Raw genomic sequence first — 27,354 nt, 5'->3', positions numbered from 1 at the left:
TAAAACAACCAGGACAAATTTGAAGAGAACCAATCAAGGGAGGCCTTTTAAACAGGCCTCAGTTTCCACGGTGGCCACCTCCAATTGACATCTCGCAGTGTTGGTGGGCTCAGTCCCTCCCGCCCCTCCCCACAATGGGCGGCACGGTGGCACAGTGGTTATCACTGCTGCCTCACAGCGCCAGGGACCCGGGTTCAATTCCCAGCTTGGGTCACTATCTGTGTGGAGTTTGCACATTCTCCCCGTGTCTGCGTGGGTTTCCTCCGGGTGTTCTGGTTTCCTCCCACACTCCAAAGATGTGCTGGTTAGGTGGATTGGCCTTAGTGTCAGGGGGACTAGCAGGGTAAATGCATGGGGTTATGGGGCCTGGGTGGGATTGTGGTCGGTGCAGACTCGATGGGCTGAATGGCCTCCTTCTCCACTGTAGGGATTCTATGATTCTATGTGGGTGTGCCAAACCAGGAAATGTTCTGACTCCAGCTACCTGCCTTCGGAGCGAAAATCGAGTCTTTTATTACAATTTCCCACTTTTTATCATTCGCTGTACAAACTGAGTAAAAAAAAAGAAATTGGATAAGTTTATTTCTCTCGAATTGGGACTCATTACAGGAACGAGGGATTTCAATTAATGTGGAGACGCTGGGATTGTTCTCCTCAGCACAGAGAAAGCTAAGGGGAAATTGAATCAAGACGTTTAAAACCAGTAAGGGTTATCATAGAATTCCTACAGAGCAGAAGGAGGCCATTCGGCCCATCGAGTCTGTACCGACCACAACCCCACCAAGGCCCTAGTCCACACATTACCCTGCTAATCCCCTTGACACTAGGGTCAATTTCCCATGACCAATCAACCTAACCTGCACATCTTTGGAGTGTGGGAGGAAACCAGAGAAAACCCTTGCAGACACGGGGAGAGCGTGCAAACTCCACACAGACAGTGACCCATAGCCAGAATTGAACCTGGGACTCTGGCGCTGAGAGGCAGCAGTGCTAACCACTGTGCCACCATGCCGCCCTACTGACAGGACCGGATAAATACATGGAAAAGAGGAAAAGGCAGGGCCACACGGAAAGAGCAGTGTGGGTGGGATGAGATAAGAACATAAGAACATAAGAAATAGGAGCAGGAGGAGGCCATCTAGCCCCTCAAGCCTGCTCCGCCATTCAATAAGATCATGGCTGATCTGATGGTGGGTTCAGTTCCACTTACCCGCCCGCTCCCCATAACCCTTAATTCCCCTAATGGTTAAAAATCTATCTATCTGTGACTTAAACACATTTAACGAGGTAGCCTCTACTGCTCCATTGGGCAGAGAATTCCAAAGATTCACTACCCTCTGGGAGAAGAAGTTCCTCCTCAACTCTTTTCTAAGTTGACTCCACTGTACTTTGAGGCTATGCCCCCTAGTTCTTGTTTCCATTGTAAGTGGCAATAACCTCGCTGCTTTTACACTGTCTAGCCCCTTCATTATCTTATATGTCTCCATAAAATCTCCCCTCAAGCTTCTAAACTCCAATGAGTACAGGCCCAGTTTACTCAATTTCTCTCATAAGCTAACCCCCTCATCTCTGGAATCAACCTGGTGAACCTTCTCTGTACCCCCTCCAAAGCTAATATATCCTTTCTTAAATAAGGGGATCAAAATTGTACACAGTACTCTAGTTGCGGCCTCACCTGTACCCTGTACAGTTGCAGCATGACCTCCCTGCTTTTATACTCCATCCCTCTCGCGATAAAGGCCAACATTCCATTTGCCTTCTTGATTACCTGCTGCACCTGCAAACTGAGTTTTTGTGATTCATGCACAAGGACCCCCAGGTCCCTCTGCACAGTAGATGGACTTTTCAAAGAGCCAGCACAGATACAATGGCCCCAATGGCCTCATTCTGTGCTTTTTGATCGTCGGATTCTATAAATACCTACATGGCTATCTTGAAAATCTCCACTTGTCAGTCAATTGCAGATCAAGCTAGGTAATAATGGATGTGTGGGTGTTTAGGAGGTTAGAATTGATGATGACACAGCTTGAGTGAAGGACAGGTCTACAACTGCCTGCCCACAATTACAACCTACCACACACCCACGCATACATTACTGCTATTCAATTATACTTCCCCCCCTTTTATCTATTTAATGTTTTATACCAAATTCAAAATCTTTTAAAAGCGTTTCCTGCCAGTTCTGGCATTGTTTCAGGCAGTGAAGCAGAATGATAGCTTTACTAATGGATGTCTCTTTGACTGCAGATAAGGTTTTTAAAAAAATTTCAGGTCAGTTTAAATAAGCTGGCAATGCTTTGTCCCCGAGACAGGCGGCCCACTTGGATATGTACCAAGGGTGACATATCGGTTACAGAGTGCTTTGGGACACGCAAGGTGTTACACTATCCCAGCGAGGGGGCATGGAGAAGGGGAAAAGATCTAAAAGGAATTTGTTTCTCTTCCATGTTCCCTTGTTTAGATTCTGATTAAATTTTTAAAAAATTCAAATGGCAGGGTTTTGAAATGGCCCCAGCTGATCACATGATAGCAATTCTGGAAGTTTTTGAGCAGTTTCCGAATGGACAATGGTTAACTCAATAAGCTCCCAGGATGCAAAGCTCCTTGCCTTGTATAAACGTTCCAGCCAAGCCAACACAAAGGACTAGTGGACAGAATGTCTGCCCCAGCCGGCCCTGGACAATAGCAAAGCTATTGGAACTCCTCATCTCCAGTGTTGTGCTAATGGACCTTCGGTTACCTGCTCAAAACACAAGGGGCCTCATTATCTGAATAGCTCAAACCAGGAGGTGATGGCCCAGTGTCATTATCACTGGACTATTAATTCGGAAACTCAGCTAATGTTCTGGGGACCTGGGCTTGAATCCCGCCACGGCAGATGGTGAGATTTTAATTTTAAATTTAAAAAATCTGGAATTAAGAATCTACTGATGACCGTGAAACCATTGTCGATTGTCAGAAAAACCCATCTGGTTCACGAGTGTCCTTTAGGGAAGGAAATCTGCCGTCCTTACCCGGTCTGGCCTACATGTGACTCCAGAGCCACAGCAATGCGGTTGACTCTTAACTGCCTTCCAATGGGCAACTAGGGATGGGCAATAAATGTTGGCCCAGCCAGCGACGCCCATGTCCCACAAATGAATAAAAATAAAACACCCTGTCACATGACTGTGACTTGAGCCATTTGAATTGCTTTAATGTCTTCAGTCGCTGTTTATCACACTTGGAATACTGTGTACAGTTCTGGTCACCCTATTATAGAAAGGATATTATTAAACTAGAAAAAGTGCAGAAGAGATTTATTAGGATGCTACTGGGACTTGATGGATTGAATTATAAGGAGAGGCTGGACAGACTGGGACTTTTTCCCTTGGCGTGTAAGAGACTTAGGGGTGATCTTATAGAGGTCTATAAAATAATGAGGGGCATAGATCAGCGAGATAGTCAATATCTTTTCCCAAAGGTAGGGGAGTCTAAAACTAGAGGACATAGGTTTAAGGTGAGAAGGGAGAGATACAAAAGTGTCCAGAGGGGCAATTTCTCCACACTGAGGGTGGTGAGTGTCTGGAACAAGCTGCCAGAGGTAGTAGTAGAGGCGGGTACAATTTTGTCTTTTAAAAAACATTTAGACAGTTACATTGGTATAGAGGGATATGGGCCAAACGCGGGCAATTGGGATTAGCTTAGTGGTTAAAAAAAAGGGCGGCATGGACACGTTGGGCCGAAGGGCCTGTTTCCATGCCGTAAACCTCTAAGACTCCATTAATCTCAGAAGTGAAGCAGGACTCCAGGCTAGTGTGGTCCCTCTGTCTGTTATCTCCCATCATGTGAAGTTGTACGAACTAAGGAATAGCATGATGGGAAAATTGGTCAACTATTTGGTACAATATAAGATCGGCTGACCAAAGCTATTTCAAAATGCCAGCCCCCTGTAAGACTTAATAAGGCTGACTCCGCATAACTTAAGACATGAATAAGACCAGAGAAGGTCAAGCTATGCCTAACCTCGGGAAGGCCTGATAAGATTGACTCCTCATAAACCTAGGGCTGTATGAATAAGACAAGATAAGGTCAGGGATGAAGGAGTCACCGACCTTTTTCTGTTCTATCAAAGGACAAGATATGGGTATGAATGATGAGACAAAGAGTTCTAGGAGGTCAGCAAGTTATGACATGATTAATGACATTGCTTGTGATTCTATTACTAATCGAATTCCTGAATATGCTCTGGTCACGCAAACTGATAATGATTATGTATAAATACCGAACTGATTCTTTGTGTAATTGCGGACTTGAGGAGGAATTAGCAAGTTGTACCAACTGCTCTCTGAACTCAAATTTTCAGCCAAAACTGCATGCAGTCTTTCGTAAATAAATACTAGTTGTTTTGTTGGAATGAACTTTGTTGAGTTTTTCTATCACAGTCAAGAAGCAGGAAAGTTTCCACTTCAACAAGCTTAGTGGTTAAAAAAAAGGGCGGCATGGACACGTTGGGCCGAAGGGCCTGTTTCCATGCTGTAAACCTCTCAGACTCCATTAATCTCAGAAGTGAAGCGGACTCCAGGCTGGTATGGTCCCTCTGTCTGTTATCTTCCATCAGAAGCAGGGGCAGAAACACAGCTCTGTCTGGCTTTAAACAGCCTGGCCCCTCACGTACACTGTTTTCTAACGGAACACCTGACTCTCTGTACCAGTGCCTGCTGCAAGACTGATCCATCTCAACCAGCTTCACCCATCATGGATCACCCTGCAGGGGTTCCAGCCTGCTCACCCCCCAGGCAGAATACAACATTGCACTTTGGATTCTGGGTCTGACCCAGTCATTCTCATTTTTGTCTCTGATCTCCGCCCTGTATCCCTTTCTTCCCCTTTTCTCCCTTTTATTGTCTGAATGCAAAGTGGGGGGAACTCCTTTCCTGTGTTTTGTGCATGTGTCAAATAAACTAACCCTTTTATTTTATTTTATCACACGTTTTTCTGGGGTGCTTTAGTCAATGAAGTGCTTATAAAATAGAGGCCACTGTTGCAACGCAGGCATCATGGCAGCTAACATGCGCACAGCAGGATCCCACAAACAGCAACGTGATAATCACCAGATCATCGACTTTGGTACCACCACCGAGAAGGACAAGAGCAGCAGATACCTGGGAACACCAGCACCTGGAGGTTCCCCACCAAGTCACGCACCATCCTGACGTGGGAATATAATCAGCCGTTCCTTCACTGTCGCTGGGTCAAAATCCTGGAACTCCCTCCCTAGCAGCACTGTGGGTGTACCTACACCACCCAGACTGCAGCGGTTTAAGAAGGCAGCTCATCACCTTCTCAAGGGGCAATAAATGCTGGGCCAGCCAGTGGCATCCATGTCCCATAAATGATTTTTTTTAAATTGAGAGGTAACTATTGGCCAGGACTGTTCTGCCCTTCTTAAAAAAAAAGTGTCTCGAGACCTTTTAAATCTGCTTGGGAGGGACTTGGTTTAGCATTTCATCTGAAAGACAGTGCCTCTGACAGTGCGGCACTCCCTCAGTACTGACCCTCTGACAGTGCGGCACTCCCTCAGTACTGACCCTCTGACAGTGCGGCACTCCCTCAGTACTGACCCTCTGACAGTGCAGCACTCCCTCAGTACTGACCCTCTGACAGTGCGGCACTCCCTCAGCACTGACCCTCTGACAGTGTGGCACTCCCTCAGTACTGACCCTCTGACAGTGCAGCACCCCCTCAGTACTGACCTCTGACAGTGCGGCACTCTCTCAGTACTGACCCTCTGACAGTGCGGCACTCTCTCAGTACTGACCCTCTGACAGTGCGGCACTCCCTCAGTACTGACCCTCTGACAGTGCAGCACTCCCTCAGTACTGACCCTCTGACAGTGTGGCACCCCCTCGGTACTGACCCTCTGACAGTGCGGCACTCCCTCAGTACTGACCCTCTAACAGTGCAGCACTCCTTCGGTACTGACCCTCTGACAGTGCGGCACTCCCTCGGTACTGACCCTCTGACAGTGCGGCACTCCCTCAGTACTGACCCTCTAACAGTGCGGCACTCCTTCGGTACTGACCCTCTGACAGTGCAGCACTCCCTTGGTACTGTACTGGGAGCATCATCCTTGATCTTTGTGCTCAAGTCCTGGAGTGGGTCTTGAACCTGGAACCTTCTGACTCGGAGGTGTGCGTACCATTAACTGAGCCATGGCTGACAGCACTAAAATACGATCAATAGACTTTTCAATTTGTGGTTTCTTCACCCTGTCTGGGAACACTGGATTGCAAACGAGTATGGGCCGATCAGGCAGCAAGTACAGGGAACAGTCAGCAACCCCTCAACCCCCAGAGGCCTTCTTTAAAATCCTTTGAGTAGATTAAATATTCTCGCTTTACATATCAACACACAGCTGTAAAATGCTTCAAACTCTTGTCGGGACAATGTGCACTTGTATACAAGGTGAGAAATCTTCAGACAGGGAGATGGTTCAATGTGTAAATCGCTTTACCTGTTTTAGCTTCTTTAGATCTTCATCCAGCTCCAGATTGTCCAGGATAACAGCGACAAACAGACTCAACAGAATCTGCAATGTGATTAAAAACAGCTTTCAGACACGGGCTTCATCACGTTTGAACAAAGTCATGGTTTTTGCACCTTGAGCATTAGGAAAAATAAATACGCACAGCAGAATAATCTGAATTCTCAAACCGCTTTGATACATTTCTCCTGTCAAACATTACAAGCACAGGCAGAGTGTGTCCGCTCAATTGGTACAAAAAATACTGACACGAACAAGCAATTGTTTTGTCAATTAATGCATTTTTTTAATGAACGAAATCACATAAAATTCAGACGCTGCTCAATAATAGTGTTATCTTTAATTTCACAGCACAGAAAGAGGCCATTTGGCTCAGCTGGTCTCTGCCGAGGTTTATGTTCCACACAAGCCTCCTCTCACCCTCTTCATCCCAGTCTGTTCCTTCTATTTCCTGCTCCCCTGTGTCCAGCTTCTCTTGAATGTACCAGTGCTATTTGCCTCAATACCGTGCGTGACAGCCCAACTCTGTGGCTGGTATTTTACGACCTCACCCGGGCAAGGCTCGTAAAATCCCGCCCGAGGCCAATGGCGAATTCTGTGAGCCTCGCCTGCCCCGATTCTGGGTCAGGTGTGCCGGTCAAATTCCAGCCTGTGCCTTGGTTCAAATCACAGCAACCATGACCGTCACCACAGCCATGACCACATGACAAAAGTACTTTCGTGGCTTCAAGGTACACTGGGATGTTTCGAGGTTTTTTTTGTATCTCTATCAGTCTATTTTGTTTTATTCATTTGTGGGACATGGGCGTCGCTGGCTGGCCAGCATTTATTGCCCGTCCCTAGTTGCCCTCGAGAGTCAACCACATTGCTGTGGTTCGGGAGTCACGTGTAAGCCAGACTGGGTAAAGATGGCAGATTTCTTTCCCTAAAGGACATTAGTGAATCAAATGATTTTTTCCGACAATCGACAATGGTTTTATGGTCATCAGTTGATTCTTAATTCCAGAAATTTTTTTCATTGAATTCAAATTCCACTTTCTGCCGGCCGTGGGATTCAAACCCGGGTCCCCAGAATATTAGTTGAGTTTCTGGATTAATAATCTAGCGATAATACCACTAGGCATTCGCGTCCCCATCTATTGCCGCCTATCTTGTGAAGTGGTAGGCATTCGTAGGGTGTGGGTGTCGCTGCATTTATTACACATCCTTCATTTCTCTTGAGGTGGTGCTGGTGAGCCACTTATTAAGAACCAAGTTTCTCGCTCGGTCATTTCAGAGGGCAGTTAAGAGCCAACCACACCACTGTGGCTCTGGAGTCACATGTCGGCCAGACTGGGTAAAGATGGCAGATTTCCTTCCCGAAAGGACATTAGTGAACCAGATGGGTTTTTAGATTTATTTAATTGAATTTAAATGTTCCAGCTGCCTGAAAAGTGAAATTTGAATGTTTGTGTCCAGTTCAATACTCTGGGCCTCTAGATTATCATTCCACTCGGAACATTGGAACAGACGTAAGCCATTCGCCCCTCGAGCCTGCTCTGACAATCACACAGATCACAGTTGATCATAGAATCATAGAATCCTACAGTGCAGAAGGAGGCCATTCGGCCCATCGAGTCTGCACCGACCACAATCCCACCGAGACCCTATCCCCAAACTCAATGCATTTACCCTAGCTAGTCTGCCTGACACTAAGGCACAATTTAGCATGGCCAATGCACCTAACCCGCACATCTTTGGACTGTGGGAGGAAAGCGGAGCACCTGGAGGAAACCCACGCAGACATGAGGAGAACGTGCAAACTCCATACAGACAATGATCCAAGCCGGGAATCGAACCCAGTCCCTGGCACTGTGAGGCAGCAGTGCTAACCACTGTGCCACCCGGAGAATCATCTCCTACTTGCACCATTTTTTCCCATTACCCCTATCTCTTGATGTCGATAATATCTAGACATGTATCGATCTCGGTCTGAACACACTCAGTGACTGATCTTCCACAGCCCCCTGGGGTAGAGAATTCCTAAGGTTCACCACTCTGAATGAAGAAATTCCTCCTCGTATAGGTTCTAAATGCCCCTTATTCAGAGAGTAACATAACCACGCTGCTACCCTTTCCAATGATGCACAATAGAAGGTTAATTTAATGTTGGCAAAGACTCTGGTTAATAACATACCCGATGTCAATGTACTCACTGACCAACACTGGCTTCAGATCACCTGCCTTAATTCCTCATGTGACTTAATGTCAAATCTTCTCTACTGGCACCTCTGTGAAGCAACTTGGGATGTTTTACTATGTTAAAGGTGCTATATAAATGCACCTTGTTGTTGTTTCTGGATAGGAGTGTCTGATTGGAGAATCTGTCCTTAAATTGAAAACTGATATAAAGAGGACTTCACAGACTAAATGTTCATCCAGGCAGGGAGTTTCACAAATCCAGGGAATAGACATTGGGAAGTTAGCTGTAATGATCCCAACGTGATTTTCAGAAGGGAAATCATCAGTCACGGGTGGCAAAACTCCCAAAATATATTCCCATCAAGCAAAGATTGTTGGGAATGTTGAAGATGAAGCCTAGATTCCTCATAGACAGAAAGTCTTAAAAAGTTTATTTATTAGTGTCACAAGATCGTTTACATTAACACTGCAATAACCAGTCGGAAAGACGTGCTGGTTAGGTGGATTGGCTGTGCTAAATTCTCCCTCGGTGTACCTGAACAGGTGGCGGAGTGCAGCGACGAAGGGATTTTCACAGTAACTTCATTGCAATGTTAATGTAAGCCTACTTGTGACATGAATAAACAAACTTTAAACTTTATAAAGTTACTGTGAAAATTCCCTAGTTGCCACACTCCGGCGCCTGTTTAGATTGGGACATTACTGCACCTTTATGAGATTTAAAAAACAATCTTGTTTTCTGCAGCTCTCACAGCTTCAGCTCTCATTGTTGCCGGGTGTCTGTAGGAGTCGTTTTATTGCTCCTTCAGTGGTTTAAATGGGGTTTTGTTTATGTTGACTTTGGGTTGTTTTATGGCTCTGCATTGTTCGGAGGAAAACTGGTTGGCAGGTCAGGTGACAGGAGCTCTTTTGTTTTCAGTTTTGAGCTGCTGTTTAGAGTGTTTAGTTTAGAATGAAGTGGACATCAAACTGAAAGCAGTGTTTCTCTCTCTCCCCAGGTTTTGGAAGTTCTGCTGGTTAACTGAAAACAAGGCTTCTTGCCTTCCTGCAGTAGACAATCTGCTGTTGGTGGCTTGACCAGAGTCTTTCCCTGGTCTTCTGGGAAGCCGTCCTACCTCAAACTGTTCTGAGTCTATCAAGACACTGCAGCATTCATCCAAAGGACTCAGTTCCAGTATCACGTGACCATTAGTCTTTGCTGTGTTAAACCTGTGGAAGGGTTTTGTTTTTGGGATTGGTTTGATTGGAACATCTTAGATATATTTGTTAAGGGTCTTACATTATTGTAGTTGTTTTGTTTGTAATTGGTAACAGTTATTGCTAATATTCTTAATATATCTGTTTACTACATTCTTAATTAAACTTTGTTTGATAAAAGCTCCCTAGTGGGTCATTAGAATCATACCTGAAGATAAACACATCATGTTTATCCCAGCCAAATTCAAGATGCAAAACTTATGATCCAGGCAGGCTCCATAAAACACTTTGGAGTTTCTGACCTGAACCATAACAGGGTACACTGAGGGAGAATTTAGCATGGCCAATGCACCTAACCAGCACGTCTTTTGGACTGTGGGAGGAAACCGGAGCGCCTGAAGGAAACCCACACAGACATGGGGAGAAAGCGCAGATTCCACACAGACAGTGACCCAAGCCGGGAATCGAAACCGGGTCCCTGACGCTGAGAGGCAGCAGTGCTAACCACTGTGCCACCGTGCTGTTCAAGTCAACAACAAATAAATAATTTCTTAAGCAAACAATGATAATGAAACAATGATAACCCTCATTAAGTGAAGAACAATATTTAACATCGATTTCAGGAGAATCTTCTTTCTACAGAGTGTGGCGAGAATGTGGAACTTGCTGCCACAGGGAGTTGAGGTGAGTAGCGTAGCTACCTCGAAGAGGAAACTGCGTAAACACACGATGGAGAAGGGAATAGAAGGATATGCTGATAGGGTCAGCTGAGACTCACTTGGAACATAAAACATCAGCATTGGCCAGTTCCTGTGCTGTAAAATTCCTATTTATCATCACAGTTTATTAATCAATAAAGGGGGAGATGCAGAACCTGTGCGCTATGGATGGCTGCATTTTCCAATTTTTGTATCTGTAAAATAATTCAAATCACGCTTAACACAGTCAGCTGTAGAAATCAGCTCTTTCCAGTCTCCCCCATTAATATCTTACATTTCCACACAACTGTTAATCTTCCAGAGTTTGAACATTTTTAGCAGCTGTGACCATCTTCAGGTCCTGAACCTGTTTGCTTCCTGTGGTAATGTTCCAGGAGCTGTCCAATTAAGAGGCGACACCCAACTTTGTGATCTTATTCGGAATGGCGAGCGGGTGGTGGATTAATCAGCATCCGAGACTGAGGGGCCAGTCGGCAGCCTTCACTGTGTCTGCTGCCAGGGGGGTGCTTGTGTGCATGGTACACCAGGGGGTTCTGGGCATGAATGGAGGAGTGGGTAGAATTGGAAGCAATGTCCACCTCTTCCTCGCGGACAGCACAGCTGCATAATGTGGTCTCCGGGTGACTGGCGGGAAATGACAAAGCATTCACCGCACAGGATCGCAAGCTCGCTGATTTGCACCTGATGGGATGGCATGGTGGCACAGTGGTCATCACTGCTGCCTCACAGCGCCAGGGATGTGGGTTCAATTCTTGGCCTTGGGTCACTGTCTGTGTGGAGTCTGCACGTTCTCCCCGTGTCTGCGTGGGTTTCCTCCGGGTGCTCCGGTTTCCTCCCACAGTTCAAAGATGTGTAGGTTTGGTGAATTGGCCATGCTACATTGCCCCTTGGTATCCAGAGTAAGATGCTCTTTTGGAGAGTCAGTGCAGACTCAGTGGGCCGAATGGCCTCTTCTGCACTGTAGGGATTCTATGATTCTAAGGTGGTGGATTTTATTAGTTTGTCTTAGTATTCTAACCTCTTGCTTTATGTGCACTCCTATCATCTTATCACCTGATGAGCTGAAATACTGGAGGGGGGCAGGGGGCAGGACGGGGGGGGGGGGGGGGGGGTGTTTCATGTGACGCCGGTAAGATCTCATTTCCACCAGAAAATTACTGCTGATTGGTTGCTGATGAGCTTTAGTTAGCTTCAGCTAAGCAGGTTGCCAATGATCACACTGACGCTGCCTCTGGGAGAAGTCACTGGAGAACTGGTGCGATCTCTTTCTCCATGATTCCCCCGGCATTCCTGCCTCCAAACATGCCCAAGTCCTCAGGAAAATCCTCCCCATCGACTCAGAGTTCCCCCTGGGCTCAGATACAGGGTAAAGGGAGTGGCTGATTGAGACATTGGGAAAGATATCCATTCTGCCAGAAACCAGAATCAGAGGATGGTAATGCTGCACGGGAGGCCATTCAGCCCATTTCATCTGTGGCGGCTCTTTGAAATTGCTATCTAGTTAGCTCTGCCCCCTGCTCTTATCCCCTGTCAAGTGGGTTGGACATCTCATGGGTCAGTGGTGGCACCTTGAGCTCCAACTTACTCGTGAGGTCAAGCGGGGAAAGGTCAGGGATGGAGTGGGACCAATCACAATGCTCAAGGGAGCAAAGAGCTGAACTGGACGCAGTGCTTTGGGTCTCAGGATTAAATTTGTTTGCGATAATCGCAACACCGTTCCTACCGAGCGCATGGCAATCCCGATATAATCACCCCGTCTCTCATGGCCTCAGGGTGACCTGAAGCACCTTGCAGCAGTCACTGTTGTAATACAGGAAACACTGCAGCCAATTTGAACACAGCGAGATCCCACAGACAGCACAGTGTGATGATCATCAGCTGCTTCTTAGTAATGCTGTTTCAGTGATTAATAAGTTACAGAACCTTTTACGTTGGGAAGTTTACAAATGTTCTCAAACTGCTGGTGGGGAAATTTTAGATTATCAACAACTGCCGAAACATTTATACTTTTAAATCTGCTTAACTCACCTTTTGTTATAAATTTACACGGTTAAGTACAAATGTGCAAATTGGTTTCATTTTTAATGATGTTTCAACGTGCGATATTCAGGGACTGTGATGTGGTAGATGATTTCATAGAATCTCTGCAATTCCATTCGGCCTATTGGGTCTGCACCGACAACAATTCCACCCAGGCCCTATCCCCGTAACCCCATATATTTACCCTGCTGATTTCCCTGACACTAAGGGGCAATTTAGCATGGCCAATTCACCCAACATCTTTGGACTGTGGGAGGAAACCGGAGCACCCGGGAGGAAACCCACGCAGACACGGGGAGAACGTGCAGACCCCACACAGACAGTGACCCAAGGCCGGAATTGAACCCGGGTCCCTGGTTTAATGGAATGGTGGAGCAGACTCGATGGGCCGAATGGCCTACTCCTGTTCCTATGTGGAATTGATGTCATTTCCAATGGAATTGATCAGACATAACAAGAATACTTTTAAAATCAGTGTAATGTTTCTGTAACAAGCTTCGGGTGCTCGCTGAAGAGCTACATGAGTTATAATGACCAGAGGTATTTCAATGAACAGATTTTGTGTGGTAATTACAATGCTGATGGGAATCCCAGGCAGTGCAGAATTCAAGGTTGTGAAGCTCGAGAAGCACTCGAGCGATTTGGCATCAAGAGCACTTCACTAAACAATCAGTGCACACTCACGCCGCAAGCTGTACTCAGCATATCTACCCCACTGGGACAGATGATGTTCTGGGCTGGCTTTACAGGGACAGAGGGATTCCTGTGCAGGTGCGTTGGAACCTCCCGCTACCTAACGTTCACTCACAGATGGTGCAGGAATTACATAATGGGACCCGCGTTAAAGCATTTAGGCAGCCATAATACACGTCAACACTCTCAGGACCGCGCCGAGGGAGTGCTGCACTGCTACCCTTCATGCGAGACGCTTAAAGGGCCCTGTCTTCTCTCTCTGGTGAATGCAAGAGACCCGTTGGCAATGCAACAACGAGAGCTTGCATTTATATAGCACCTTAAATGTAGAAATGATCACAGGAGCGTTACCAGATACAATTTGACATTACATTGGACATAGGACAGCAGAGGTAACCTTTGGAGGAGCATCTCAAAGGAGGTGAGTGAGGCAGAGGGATTTTGGGAGGAAATTTAGAAAAACCCACCAGGTCCTTTAGGGAAGTAAATCTGCGACCTTACATAAGAACTAAGAGAAGGAGTAGGCCATCTGGCCCCCCCATCCTGCTCCGCCATTCAATAAGATCATGGCTGATCTTTTCATGGACTCAGCTCCACTTACCCGCCCGCTCACCATAACTCTTAATTCCTTTACTGTTCAAAAATTTATTTATCCTTGCCTTAAAAACATTCAATGAGGTAGCCTCAACTGCTTCACTGGGCGGGGAATTCCACACATTCAGGTCTTTACCTGTTCTGGCCTACATGTGACTCCAGACCCACAGCAATGTGGTTGACTCTTATTTGCCCTCTAAAATGGCCAAGCGAGAAACTCAAACCATGACACAAAAGTTACAGCACGACAGACCAAAGGCAGCTCACATCAGCTTCCCAAGGGTAACTAGGGATGGGCAATAAATGCTGGTTCAGCCAGTGACGCCCACATCCCATGAAGGAATTTTTAAAAGGTTATCTAAACCATGGATGGACCTAGGTTGTGAATGGCGATATTGAAAGCCACGGGGGCAATTCTCCCAACCTGCTGCGCTGCTTTCGTAGCACACAGGCCAGCAGACGCTAGCGGAGGGTGTTTCGCGGGCTTCCCACTGGGTGCCCGGGCCTCCACGTATATCTGGCAGCCAGGTTTCCGTCACTGTCAGCTCCTTGCTGGGAATCGGCGCGGAGCTGCATAATTTATGGAAATGTTCATTTACATTCAATTTAAATCTCATTAGCGAGCCCCGGGTCTGAAATCCCCGGGCCCGCTTGCCCCTGCCCCCTCACCAGGAGTGTTTCACTCCAGCACGGTTTACTGTAGCTCCCCACTTGCGGGGAGCTGGCAGCCTGACCCCGCTAGAGTGAAGGCGGGGGGGGGGGGGGGGGGGGGTGGCGGGGTGGGATGCCATTGAGGCATCCCAGAATGTCAGGCACCGGGTTGGAGGGTTGGGGGATGGGGGGGGGGGCGCTTGCCAGCCTGGGCCCCCTGGCAATGCCCAAGGGGCAAAGTGCCAATGCCCAGGGGGCACCTTGACACTGCCCATTGGGCACCAGGCATTGCGAAGGGGGCAGGGCGTTTGGGCTGAGCTACAGAGGGAAGGAGGCCAGCGATCTGGGCTGGACATCGGGGTGAGGGGGGGGAAGGGGGAGAGTGAGGGGCGGTCTACACTGCGGGGGGGGGGGGGGGGGGGGGGGGGGTGGATCTGGGCTGTCAGTTTTGGGGTGGGAGGGAAGATCGAAGCTGGCCCGGGCATGTTTGGGACCAGCGGTCGAGCTATGAGGGGGAGGGGGGAGCGGGGGGCGGGAGGAGGGGGGGATGGGGGAGGGGGTGGTGGGAGAGTCGCACAGCTGGTGATGTGGGGGTCGCGGGACTGGCCAGTGATTGGGAGGACGGCGGACAGGGGCCACTGTGCTTGCGCCGATCTCCTCTCTGACAGATTGGCACATGCACAGAGGCCCGCTCAGCAGCTACGCTGCCGGCCTCTCCAGCAATAATATGTCCTGCTGGAGAGGCAGAGCGTAATCCCTGGCTTTCAATGTATATCTCCCTGAGGCACTCTACTCCAGTTCTTACATTAATTTGAGACTTAGAATATTTTTGGGAGAATCTCCGCCACCACCGCCCCCCCCTCCCCCATGTCTTTCTTTCCATTCTGTCCCTTCCTGTTGTTTCTCCCTTTCCTCCCCTTTCTCCTTTCCCCCTTTCTCCGGTCGGGCAGGCAGGTGCCAACACTCAAAGTAAAATGTTGCAGATTTTGAAAATCTGAAATTAAAAATACTCAGCAGTTCAGGCATGTGGTGAACCATAGATGGTTAGCACTATGGGTACTTGTACATATGTTACTGTTGTCACTGTTGGGGTTAGGGTTGGGGTGTTCTACCTGTTGGTATTGTTCTGTGGTACACTCCGGTTGGCTCCGCCTACCTGTAGGAGTATAAAGGTCACTGCACTGCCTGGTGACCCTTTAGTCTGGGATTGTATTGTTAAGCAGTATGCTCCATTCTTGTTACTAATAAAAGCCTTTATTTCCCGGGTACGATCCAGCCTCCCGAGTGATTTAATCGCGCCATCAAGGCAGAATCCAGGAGATAAAATCTTATCTCTGTTCCTCTCCCCCCCACAGATACTGCCTGCTCAGCTGAGTATTTCCAGCAGCTTTTGGTTTTATTTGAGGCAGTTATCAACTTCGGTTGCTTACTGCAAAACTACAAAGAGTTCACACAGACCAGCCTCCCATCCACTGACTCTGTCTACACTTCCCGCTGCCTCGGAAAAGCAGCCAGCATAATTTAGGACCCCAAACACCCCGGACATTCTCCCTTCCACCTTCTTCCGTCGGGAAAAAGATACAAAAGTCTGAGGTCACGTACCAACCGACTCAAGAACAGTTTCTTCCCTGCTGTTGTTAGACTTTTGAATGGAGCTACCTCGCATTAAGTTGATCTTTCTCTACACCCTAGCTATAACTGTAACACTATATTCTGCACTCTCTCCTTTCCTTCTCCCCTATGTACTCTATGAATGTATGTTTTGTCTGTATAGCGTGCAAGAAACAATATTTTTCACTGTATCCCAATACATGTGACAATAATAAACCAAATCAAATCAAAGCTGCTTTTCAGTTTGGAGTCAGCAAGGTCACAGGCCCATATGCCGAGAATTTTGAAATAGAATTCTGCATTAGACTCACTCATAACACTCGCCTTTGGATTTCTAATTATGGCCACAGGTGCAGAGCTGTTTTTATTGAAAATTATTTATGGAAAGAAAATTAATACCATGGGACGGAAACAGGGAAAGATTTCGCGATTCTGAAGTTTGCATTTTCTAAAGTCTTGAGGATGTGTTTTCTTTGTAAGGCTCTGTCAGCAACTCTGCCTCACAGGTGTGAGATCTTCTGTTGTCCTCTTTTAAATAATGATGGAAATTATTAGTAGATTCCCCATGAGAGTTTTCACAAATAAACACAGAGACACAAGCTCCACATTTCCTTGTTTTTTAAAAATAACAGAACCAGGAGTTAATTACAGCAACTAATTTTCCTGACAATTGATTTTGTGAAGCAGCTCAGGAGGTACTGAACGAGTTCAATTAAAAATGGAAATGGGCAGAATTTTGGATCACCTTTATTGTCCTCTGTAGCTTAGTGGGCAGCCCTAACAACTCTAGGAGTCTAAAGGTTGCAGGCAAAAGTCCCAATTCCAGAACTTGAGCACATAATTTTCTAGGCAGACTGTCCAGTGCAGTGCTGAGGGAGTGCTGCACTGTCAGGAGAACTTTTACCATCTACTGGAGCGGGATTCGAATGAGGGATTCGAATGAGGGGCCCCAGAGCATTGCTCTACTTTTGTGGTTTGCCAGTTCAGCGACCCATACCACGAGGCCACAGAAGGAACGTGCTCGGAGGAGGTGCTACGGCCCTATCTGCCATTTCGTGTGGATATCAAAACAGTTAGTGGCACAACTTTGACGAAGAGCGGAGGAGCTGACCCCAATTTCCTGACCCACCGCTTATCCCCCAGCATCACTGAAACAGATCATTGTCACCGTTGGTGGGATCTGGCTGTGTTTCAAATTAGCTGTCACATTTCCTCCATCACAACACTTTAACATCCAGCCTTGGATGTAAAGTGCTTTAGGGTGGGATGTCCGGAAGTTGTGAAAGACGGTTTCGAAAAGCATGTTATTTCTAAGCAGGAAACAAGGGTAAATTTCACACACAAATAAACATTTGTCGCAATGGGTAAACCTACCAATGTGGCAAATAAGTGGTACAAGATGAAATAAATGGCAACCACGGGTGTCCACACGTGTCCTACTGCGATCAAAGTTTGATCCATGACATCCACCCATCCTTCCTGTGTAATAATCTGAAACATGGACATAAAAGCCTGGGGAAAAACAAGCAAGAATTAGAAACATTATTCAAGCATCAGTCATCAAGCGATCTCATTTTCCCCACATGTTCCTGAATGGAAGAGAATTGCTATAATTACTGAGAACACTGAGTAACCTTTTGCCAGATTGAGCGAGAAGAAATGTTTGGGCCATTTGGCTTTTTTTCCCCACAGCAGGCTGCGGCAAAACACAGCAATCTCCTCTAATCACTTCTAATGTCTTACATATTCTTAGTCATCAGTCGAAAGCTTCCTGCTTCGGTGGAGTGGAAGCGACCGAATCCATCTCTACAGCGAGACAGAATTCTGCTCGGGGCTTCTCTCCACGTTATACAAAAAGGACGTAGAGACAAGGGAGATGGTTAAAAAAAAAAATCACAATTATGATAGCAGACTGGAGAGTCTCTGACCATCAGGAGAGGTTAACTAAACTGAGGCCTCTTACTCCAGAGAAGAGAAAGCTGAAAGGTAATCTAATAGAGATCTTTAATATTAACAAAGGACATTACAGCACAGGAACAGGTCCTTCGGCCCATCAAGCCTGTGCCGACACACGGCGCCTTTCTGAACTGAAGACTTCTATGCAGTCTGTATTCCTCTATTCCCTGCCTACTCATGAATCTGTCAAGATGCCTCTTAAACGTTGTTATTGTATCTGCTTCTACCGCCTCCTCTGGCAGCGCATTCTAGGCACTTAACGCCCTCTGTGTAAAAAATTGCCTCTCACATCTCCTTTAAACTTACCCCCTTTTACCTTAAACCTATGTCCCCTAGGAATTTTTTTTATTCATTCGTGGGACATGGGCGTCGCTGGCTGGCCAGAATTTATTGCCCATCCCTAGTTGCCCTTGGAGGGCAGTTGAGAGTCAACCACATTGCTGCGGCTCTGGAGTCATAAGTAGGCCAGACCGGGTAAGGATGGCAGATTTCCTTCCCTAAAGGACATGAGTGAACCAGGTGGGTTTTTCTGACAATAACAATGGTTTCGTGGTCATCAGTAGATTCTTAATTCCAGATTTTTAAAAACTGAATTCAAATTCCACCACCTGCCGTGGTGGGATTCGAACCCGGTTCCCCAGAACATTGGCTGAGTTCCTCGATTAACAGTCTAGCAATAATACCAGTAGGCCATCACCTCCCCTTTGACATTTCTACCTTGGGAAAAAGACTCTATCTATCCATTCTATCGGTGCCTCTCATAATTTTGCGAACTTCTATCAGGTCGCCCCTCAGCCTCTGACATTCAAGTGAAGACTAACCAAGTTTGTCAAATCTCTCCTCGTAGCTAATAACTCATAGCTAAGAAGGCGTTTGATGGGGTACGTGTAGAAAATATAGCTCCCACTTTTGAAATAATCTAAAATTAGGAGCTATCAACATAGGCAATCACCAAGAAATCGAATCAGGAATTCAAGAGCAACGTCTTTACCCAGAGGGTGGGGAGAATGTAGAACTGAGGCGAATAATGTTGGCACATTTAAGGGGAAGTTGGATAAACATGTGAGGGAGAAAGGGATAGCATGAATATAGAGTCATAGAGGTTTACAGCATGGAAACAGGCCCTACGGCTCAACTTGTCCATGCCTCCCTTTACTTTTACCATAAAGCTAGTCCCAATTGCCCGCATTTGGCCCATATCCCTCTATACCCATCTTACCCATGTAACTGTCTAAATGCTTTTTAAAAGACAAAATTGTACCCGCCTCTACTACTACCTCTGGCAGCTTGTTCCAGACACTCACCTCCCTCTATGTGATAAAACTGCTCTTCTGGACCCTTTTGTATCTCTCCCCTTTCATCTTAAACCTATACCCCCTAGTTTTAGACTCCCCTACCTTTGGGAAAAGATGTTGACTATCTAGCTGATCTTTATTTTATAGACCTCTATGAGATCACCCCTGAGGATATACTGATAGGCCGGGATGAAGAGGGAGTGGGTGGGGGCTTGGGTGGAGCATAAACACCAGCATGGAGCATTTGGGCCGAATGGCCTGTTTGGGTGCTGTAAATTCTGTTATTCTGAGCAATTTTCTAACCAGGGCGGAATACTCTTGTTGAAAGTTGAAAGAGATTTTGCTCTTTGGGCTTTGTTAGTTGCGAAACTAATTGGGTTTAAATGACAACACTAAATAGAGGCAGATGTTTCATCAAAATAATCGATCATTAAGCGGAGGAATTTAAACAGAGCATCCCATGTGGAAAATTAGACTTGGAATCTACTTAGACACATATCCTTTAAGGTTAGTAATGCCAGTTGTGGGGGTAACCACTCCATTGAATCCTGCAGGTATTGGGAGACTGAACGGGTGATTTTCTGCCCTCACCACACCTGGCACAGATTGTGCCAATCCCAGAAAATTGCGTGCGGGCCTCAAAACAGATTTTGCGCCCTGTGCCAAACGGTTTGCCCCCGTCCTGGTCCCTTTCTAATGGTGCAACACGTATCTCGCCCAGAAAGGGCGCGAGGACAGTTAGCATATTTAAAGTAGCGTTTAAACATGTTGAGCCCGTTCGATGCTGGATTGTCTTCGCTCCCGGGGTCTTCTGACTTTTGGGCACGGTGCAAGCCAAGCGAGAATCACGACTGGTCTCCATTGGCAGAGAGCAGGCGTGATGGCCACGCCAATGGGTGGTTGGTGACATGGCTGGCCAGTAACCATCTGGCAGTGCCCAACTGTCTCATAACCTGGGAAACCAATCAGGGATCGGGTTGGGGGGTTCACCCCAGTAAGCAAGGGATTTTGTTCCAAAGCCATCCTGGGAGCTGGTTGTAAGTCTCTGTATAGCCTTAACCTGTAAATAAACTTGTTATTTTCCCTTAACCAGCGAACAAGAATTGTTACACCCACCTAAACTTGTTACTTTGCATCGTCATAAACACTAACTAATTTGCAACTTTGACAGGATTGCAGGGAACAAGAAAAGTTGGATATTGAAATAAAGGCTGCAAAATGCTGGAAATATCCTGCAGCACAAGGGGGTGGAAAGTGAGGAATTTCTCTGTTTCCAAGCTCTATTCCTATTGTATTCTCTTCAGAGACACCAGCTTTCTGATCAAGTGCTTTCAGCATTTTACTGCTTTTATTTTGACTTCCCTGTATTGAGTTGAGAGAGTTAAAGCCAAAGAGACATGAGTTTAAAATCAGAGGCAAACCACTCCAGAGAGAAGATAGGAAACATTTCTCCACTCAAAGGGTGGTAGAAGCTTAGAACTCTCTGCCACAAAAAGCAGTAAAGGTTAAACTTAAAGTTTATTTATTAGTGTCACGAGTAGGCTTACATTAACACTGCAATGAAGTTACAGTGCAAATCTCCGAGTCGCCACAGTCCGGCACCTGTTCAGGTACACTGAGGGAGAATTTAGCATTGCCAATGCACCGAACCTGCACTTCTTTCGGACTGTGGGAGGAAACCCATGCAGACATGGGGAGAACGTGCAGACTCCACACAGACAGTGACCCAAGCCAGGAATCGAACCCAGGTCCTTGGCGCAATGAGGCAGCAGTGCTAACCACTGTGCCACCGTGCCGGTAGGCTAGGTCAGCTGATCATTTGGATGGATGGAGAAGAGTAGGGTTGGAAGATCCGGAGCTAAGGTGGGCGAACGGGATTTTCTTGTGCTTAAGGCATTTAATAGATGTACAAGCTGCTCTTGCTGAAGGCGGGAGAAAAGCGCAGGTGGTACTGACCCTGGGGAACGTTGTAAACCTGTCCAGCTCCTCCACAAAACAGAACATCTGTAGGCTGATGGAGGACATCACAATTAAAAGACTGGCGGTGAAGACCACCAGACTTCCTAGCTTTTTCCCAGGTCCAAATATTTTGTACACAAAGTCCTCCAGAGCTGGCGAGATTTTAATCAGTCTGACAACCCTTAGCACCTGAAAAAAATAGAAAAACAATGACATTTCAGTGCAAGATAAAGACTGTGGCTGAATGGTCTGCAGTTTTAATTTTTAATAAGCTGAAAGATCTTCAATCGAGCAGAGCTGATTGTTTTGGTTAAAGTTGTTTTTTCACTGTGCTGGGACGTCTTGTGGCCAGTGGCCTGGAATTTGTCAAAGGACAGCAGGTGTCAGGGTATAGATAGGGTGAACAGTGGGAAGCTTTTTCCCAGGTCGGAGGTGACGATCACGAGGGGTCACGGGCTCAAGGTGAGAGGGGCGAGGTGTAACTCAGATATCAGGGGGACGTTTTTTACACAGAGAGTGGTGGGGGCCTGGAATGCGCTGCCAAGTAGGGTGGTGGAGGCAGACACGCTGGCATCGTTTAAGACTTACCTGGATAGTCACATGAGCAGTCCGGGAATGGAGGGATACAAACGAATGGTCTAATTGGACCAATGAGCAGCACAGGCTTGGAGGGCCGAAGGGCCCGTTTCCTGTGCTGTACTGTTCTTTGTTCTTTGTCAGATTCAACAGCTTGCCCTTGGCAGGGATGAATTCTTTACAGACTTCTGGAGCCAGTGCTCCTTATTTGGGCATTGGAATGTAAACAATATGCAATTAAGTGGCCTCGAGATGAGGTCTGGAGTGACCTGGCTGCATTTATTCTGGCTGCATTTGATTGATCTAATCAAATGATGCAATTGGGGTTTTGGATCAATTCATCGACTGGATGACAGGGAATCTTTCGGAAGCGAGTGGAGAATTGTGTTTAAAAAGACATGCGAGCCCTTTGATTGGCAGCAATAACTCAAAGAGACCAACCATCACAAGAAGAAGTGTACCCTGAAGGATGCTTCAGAGAAGGAGAAGATAGATTCTACATCGAGGATGTTTCTTGGCCAAGGTTTTATTAAACTTGGTAGTATCTATTTTCAGTTAAATAGTTAAAGTTGATGTTTAGTTAAAGTTGATGTTCAGTTGAAAGTTAAAGTGCAGTTTAAGAGTTAAAGTGCAGTAAAGAGTTAATGAGTTGCAACTGTTTAAGTTTGAATTGAACACGAGAAGTGTTCAATAAAGAAATAATTGAATTACTGTCTTTGTTTGTCTCAATAAACTGGAATGCTTGGAAGGTGCTTAAACTAAGGCTGTATAACAAGACTTTCTGGCTGTGATTTTGGCTGTGCTAGCTACCGACGCAAATCCCATAATGCCCACGAAATGTCACGAGAGGACCAAATGGGATTTGTGCCGGTCAGATCTCGGTTTTAGAGCTTCCCAGGTCGTCACATGATCAGGCTCACACCCGGGGAGGCCGTGACCCTGATTTCCATATATTTTAATAAATCAACCAGTGTTTACCAGCCTTTATGCCACAACGCCCGCCCACACCTTATCCTCCCACCCAGTCACACTGTAGCCAATCATTACCGGCTTTCAAAAATGGAAACCAGTCGTGATGATCACGCTGGGGTGGGCGGGGGTGGGGGGTGGGGGGTAGGGGGGGATGTCAAGAGGAGTGTAGCCCCCGGGTGGTGAGGGACATGTTTGGCCAGTGCCAGGGGCAGGCCCTCTGGGGTTTCCCCTTTGTTTGGTGTTTGATGGTGGAGATGGTGGGAGGGGGTGGAGGGGGGAAGTTGACGTTGTGATGGGGGGGGTTGCCCTGATGCTTGGGGCCAGGGGTGTCCCGACTTCCTGGTGGGTTGGGGGCTAAATTCTCAGCTTTTCTGGCATCTTTAGGCCCCGCCCCTCCAGCTGACTGTGCGAATCTCGCTTCCCGTGTTGTTTGATGCGGCGGGAAAAGCTGTTTATTAATTATCTTCAGACATCATCCCTCATGCATAACTGAGCGTGTCAGGAAGCTCCGCATTTATTGACAGTGTCACCATAATCATTTATTAAATTTATTGTAGAGTACGGATTAAAAACAGTAATTGGGGTTACAATGTGCATTCAACACTTCCATTTTAAACTCAATCTGGGGAAAATGTTTTATCACTGTTTTATGTTACAGGTAAATATTTATATCCACGCTGCTTTCCGGCTCCCACACACTCTCCGTTAGCCTGGCGTCAATCGATCATTCAGAAAATTCCAAAATCCACAAATGATTTGGTGCCAAGCGTTCCAGACTGGAGGGGATTCAATGGCCGGAATCTTCCGGCTGTTCCCGCTGGCAGGATTTTCCAGTCCTGCTGATGATGCATCCCGCCACGGGTTCCCCAGTGGCAGAGACTGCAGATAGCGCGAAAACAAGTTGACGGTGGAGGAGGGATGGGGGGAGGAACCAGAGGTTCCTGCTGCCAGTCAACGGTGGGTCATCTCTGCCGCTGCAGAACACACTGCGGGGCAGGGGGGAGGGGGGAGGGGGGAATTCCACCCAATAGGTTTTACTTTTGGCTCTTTGCGTGCAGCCCCACATTTTGAGAGATACGTTCGGTTAAAGTTCACAATCTTGTGTGAGGTTACCTGGAAGTATGTAAACTGGGAATGGTAGAGGTCTGGATAGATGTGAAGAGTTGTTCCCACCACCAACAGAAGCTCAAACTTGTGAAGTGAGGAACTAATATAACCAGTGAATCCCAAACACCAGATCTTCACAAGTGCCTCGAGGTCAAACACGATGGTGAAAGCAACCTAAAAGACAATTTCATAAATTAACATCAAAAATCTTAATAACAGTTAACAGATGTTCTACAAGCCCACCAACGCCTCTACTTTCTCAGAAGTCTAAGGAAATTTGGCATGTCAGCTACGACTTTCACCAGCTTTTACAGATGCACCATAGAAAGAACAAAGAACAAAGAACAATACAGCACAGGAACAGGCCCTTCGGCCCTCCAAGCCCGCGCCGCTCCCCGGTCCAGGATTGAATCCTGAATCCAGGATCCCCGCCCAATTTTCCAGCCTATCTACATACTAATATCCTATCCACCGAGCTGTCCCTCACAGCTATGATGCTTTGTTCATCACAACCTATTAACTCACCCCCACCCCCCCATTCCAGACCATGTGATCTCCAGGGAGAGGCGAAAACCCAGAGTGAAAACCCCAGGGCCAATATGGGGAAAATAAAATCTGGGAAATTCCTCTCCGACCCCCTGAGGCGATCGAAACGAGTCCAGGAGATCACACTGGCCCTGATCGGAAAATGCTTCCCAACCCTATTCATTTCCACTTCCACGAACACCATATGAATTCCCTGCCCCCGAGACAGGTTCCCAACTATCCGCAGTCTCGCTCTGTACTGGCACTAGCAAGATGATCATAGAATGAAGCCTTGAAACGAGAAACAAAGAACAATTAGCCCGCGCCGCTCCCTGGTCCAAACTAGACCACTCTTTTGTATCCCTCCATTCCCACTCCGTTCATATAGCTGTCTAGATAAGTCTTAAACGTTCCCAGTGTGTCCGCCTCCACCACCTTGCCCGGCAACACATTCCAGGCCCCCACGACCCTCTGTGTAAAATATGTCCTTCTGATATCTGTGTTAAACCTCCCCCCCTTCACCTTGAACCTATGACCCCTCGTGAACGTCACCACCGACCCGGGGAAAAGCTTCCCACCGTTCACCCTATCTATGCCTTTCATAATTTTATACACCTCTATTAAGTCTCCCCTCATCCTCCGTCTTTCCAAGGAGAACAACCCCAGTTTCCCCAATCTCTCCTCATAACCAAGCCCCTCCATACCAGGCAACATCCTGGTAAACCTCCTCTGTACTCTCTCCAAAGCCTCCACGTCCTTCTGGTGGTGTGGCGACCAGAACTGGACGCAGTATTCCAAATGCGGCCGAACCAACGTTCTATACATCTGCAACATCAGACCCCAACTTTTATACTCAGAAAGCATTCTTTCTGGTTGTATCACAGCTTGGTATGGCTCCTGCTCTGCCCAAGGCCGCAAGAAACTACAAAATGTTGTGAATGAAGCCCAATCCATCACGCAAACCAGCCTCCCATCCATTGACTCTGTCTACACTTCCCGCTGCCTTGGAAAAGCAGCCAGCATAATCAAGGACCCCACGCACCCCGGACACTCTCTCTTACACCTTCTTCCGTTGGGAAAAAGATACAAAAGTCTGAGGTCACGTACCAACCGACTCAAGAACAGCTTCTTCCCTGCTGCCGTCAGACCTTTGAATGGACGTACCTCACATTGAGTTGATCTTTCTCTACACCCTAGCTAGGACTGTAACACATTTTGCACTCCCTCATTTTCTTCTCTATGAACGGTATGCTTTGTCTGTATAGCGCGCAAGAAACAATACTTTTCACTGTATGTTAATACATGCGAGAATAATAAATCAAAATAAATCGATTAACCTTGCAAGAAAGGTTTGAGTTTCAGAAATCTCATCCAATATTATCGGTTTTGTTTGCAGTTGAGTAAGTTAATAATTAGTCTGTAACAATAACCTGTTTACTACATTTGACGATTAACAATTGCATTGATTTCAGCTGGGTGAGGTCATACATCTGGAGTACGCTGTGTAGTCTTGCTCGACACGGTATAAGAAAGGGTTTACTTGTATCAGAGACATTACAGCGAAGGTTCACTAAATTAGTCTCACATTACATTTGCTTCTTTTATAAATCACTTTAAATCTGTGCCATTCTTGATCCTTTTACAAAGAGGAACAGTTTCTCCCTGTCTCCTCTGTCCAGCCCCCTCATTATTTTGAACATCTCTATCAAATCCCCTCTTAGCCTTCTTCTCTCCAAGGAGAACAGTCCCAACCTCTCCGATCTATCCTCATAACTGAAGGTTCTCATCCCTGGAACCAATCTTGTAAACCTCTTCTGCACTCTCTCCACATCCTTCATATTCTTCCTGTGCACAATATTCCAGCTGAGGTTTAACTCGGGTCTTGTACAAGTTCAGCAAAACCTCTTTGCTCTTGTACCCTATGCCGTGATTGGTGTACCATGGCAGCTAATTAGTGCAGAGCAAGTTCCCACAAACAGCAAGGAGATAATGGTGAGATAAGCTGCTGTAGTGATAATTCAGGAGTAAATATTGGCCAGGATTCTACTCAGACCATCCCTGTCCTGCTTTGAAATAATGCCATCCGATCTTCTTTGCCCATCTGATAGGCCTGATGGGGTTTTGGTTTAATATTTCAATTTGATTTATTATTGTCACATGTATTTACAGTGAAAAGTATTGTTTCTTGTGCGCTATACAGACAAAGCATACTGTTCATAGAGAAGACAATGAGAGAGTGCAGAATGTAGTGTTACAGTCATAGCTAGGGTGCAGAGGAAGATCAACTTAGTGCGAGGTAAGTCCATTCAAAAGTCTGACAGCAACAGGGAAGAAACTGTTCTTGACTCGGTTGGTACGTGACCTCAGACTTTTGTATCATTTTCCTGGCGGAAGAAGTTGGAAGAGAGAATGTCCGGGGTGCGTGGGGTCCTTAATTATGCTGGCTGCTTTGCCCGAGGCAGCGGGAAGTGTCGACAGAGTCAATGGATGGGAGGCTGGTTTACGTCTCTTCTCATTTCATCTCAAAGATTGTGCTTGACAGTGCGGCACTCTCCCCCCCGACAGTGCGGCACTCTCCCCCCCCGACAGTGCGGCACTCTCCCCCCCGACAGTGCGGCACTCTCCCCCCCGACAGTGCGGCACTCTCCTCCCCGACAGTGCGGCACTCTCCCCCCCGACAGTGCGGCACTCTCCCCCCCGACAGTGCGGCAGTTCCCCCCCCCCCCCCACCCCCGACAGTGCGGCAGTTCCC

The 27,354-nt window shown here is 46.9% G+C and overlaps 1 protein-coding gene across 1 annotated transcript in view; it reads right to left on the bottom strand.

The window, feature by feature from the left end:
• Nucleotides 1-27,354, bottom strand: part of nalcn (sodium leak channel, non-selective) — a 225,950-nt gene that overhangs the window by 124,826 nt on the left and 73,770 nt on the right. The window contains exons 11-14 of the mRNA XM_078221539.1: nucleotides 24,084-24,251; nucleotides 21,420-21,611; nucleotides 17,587-17,724; nucleotides 6,497-6,571 (exon numbers count right to left, since the gene is read on the bottom strand). Coding sequence (XP_078077665.1) covers nucleotides 6,497-6,571; nucleotides 17,587-17,724; nucleotides 21,420-21,611; nucleotides 24,084-24,251 — 573 coding nt within the window. The remainder of the gene's footprint in view (nucleotides 1-6,496; nucleotides 6,572-17,586; nucleotides 17,725-21,419; nucleotides 21,612-24,083; nucleotides 24,252-27,354) is intronic.

Source organism: Mustelus asterias, chromosome 10 (genome assembly GCF_964213995.1).
Source record: "Mustelus asterias chromosome 10, sMusAst1.hap1.1, whole genome shotgun sequence".
Classification (NCBI taxonomy): Eukaryota; Metazoa; Chordata; class Chondrichthyes; order Carcharhiniformes; family Triakidae; genus Mustelus; species Mustelus asterias.
Note: the sequence above shows the minus strand (reverse complement) of the source record. Positions and strands in the feature narration are given on the sequence as shown.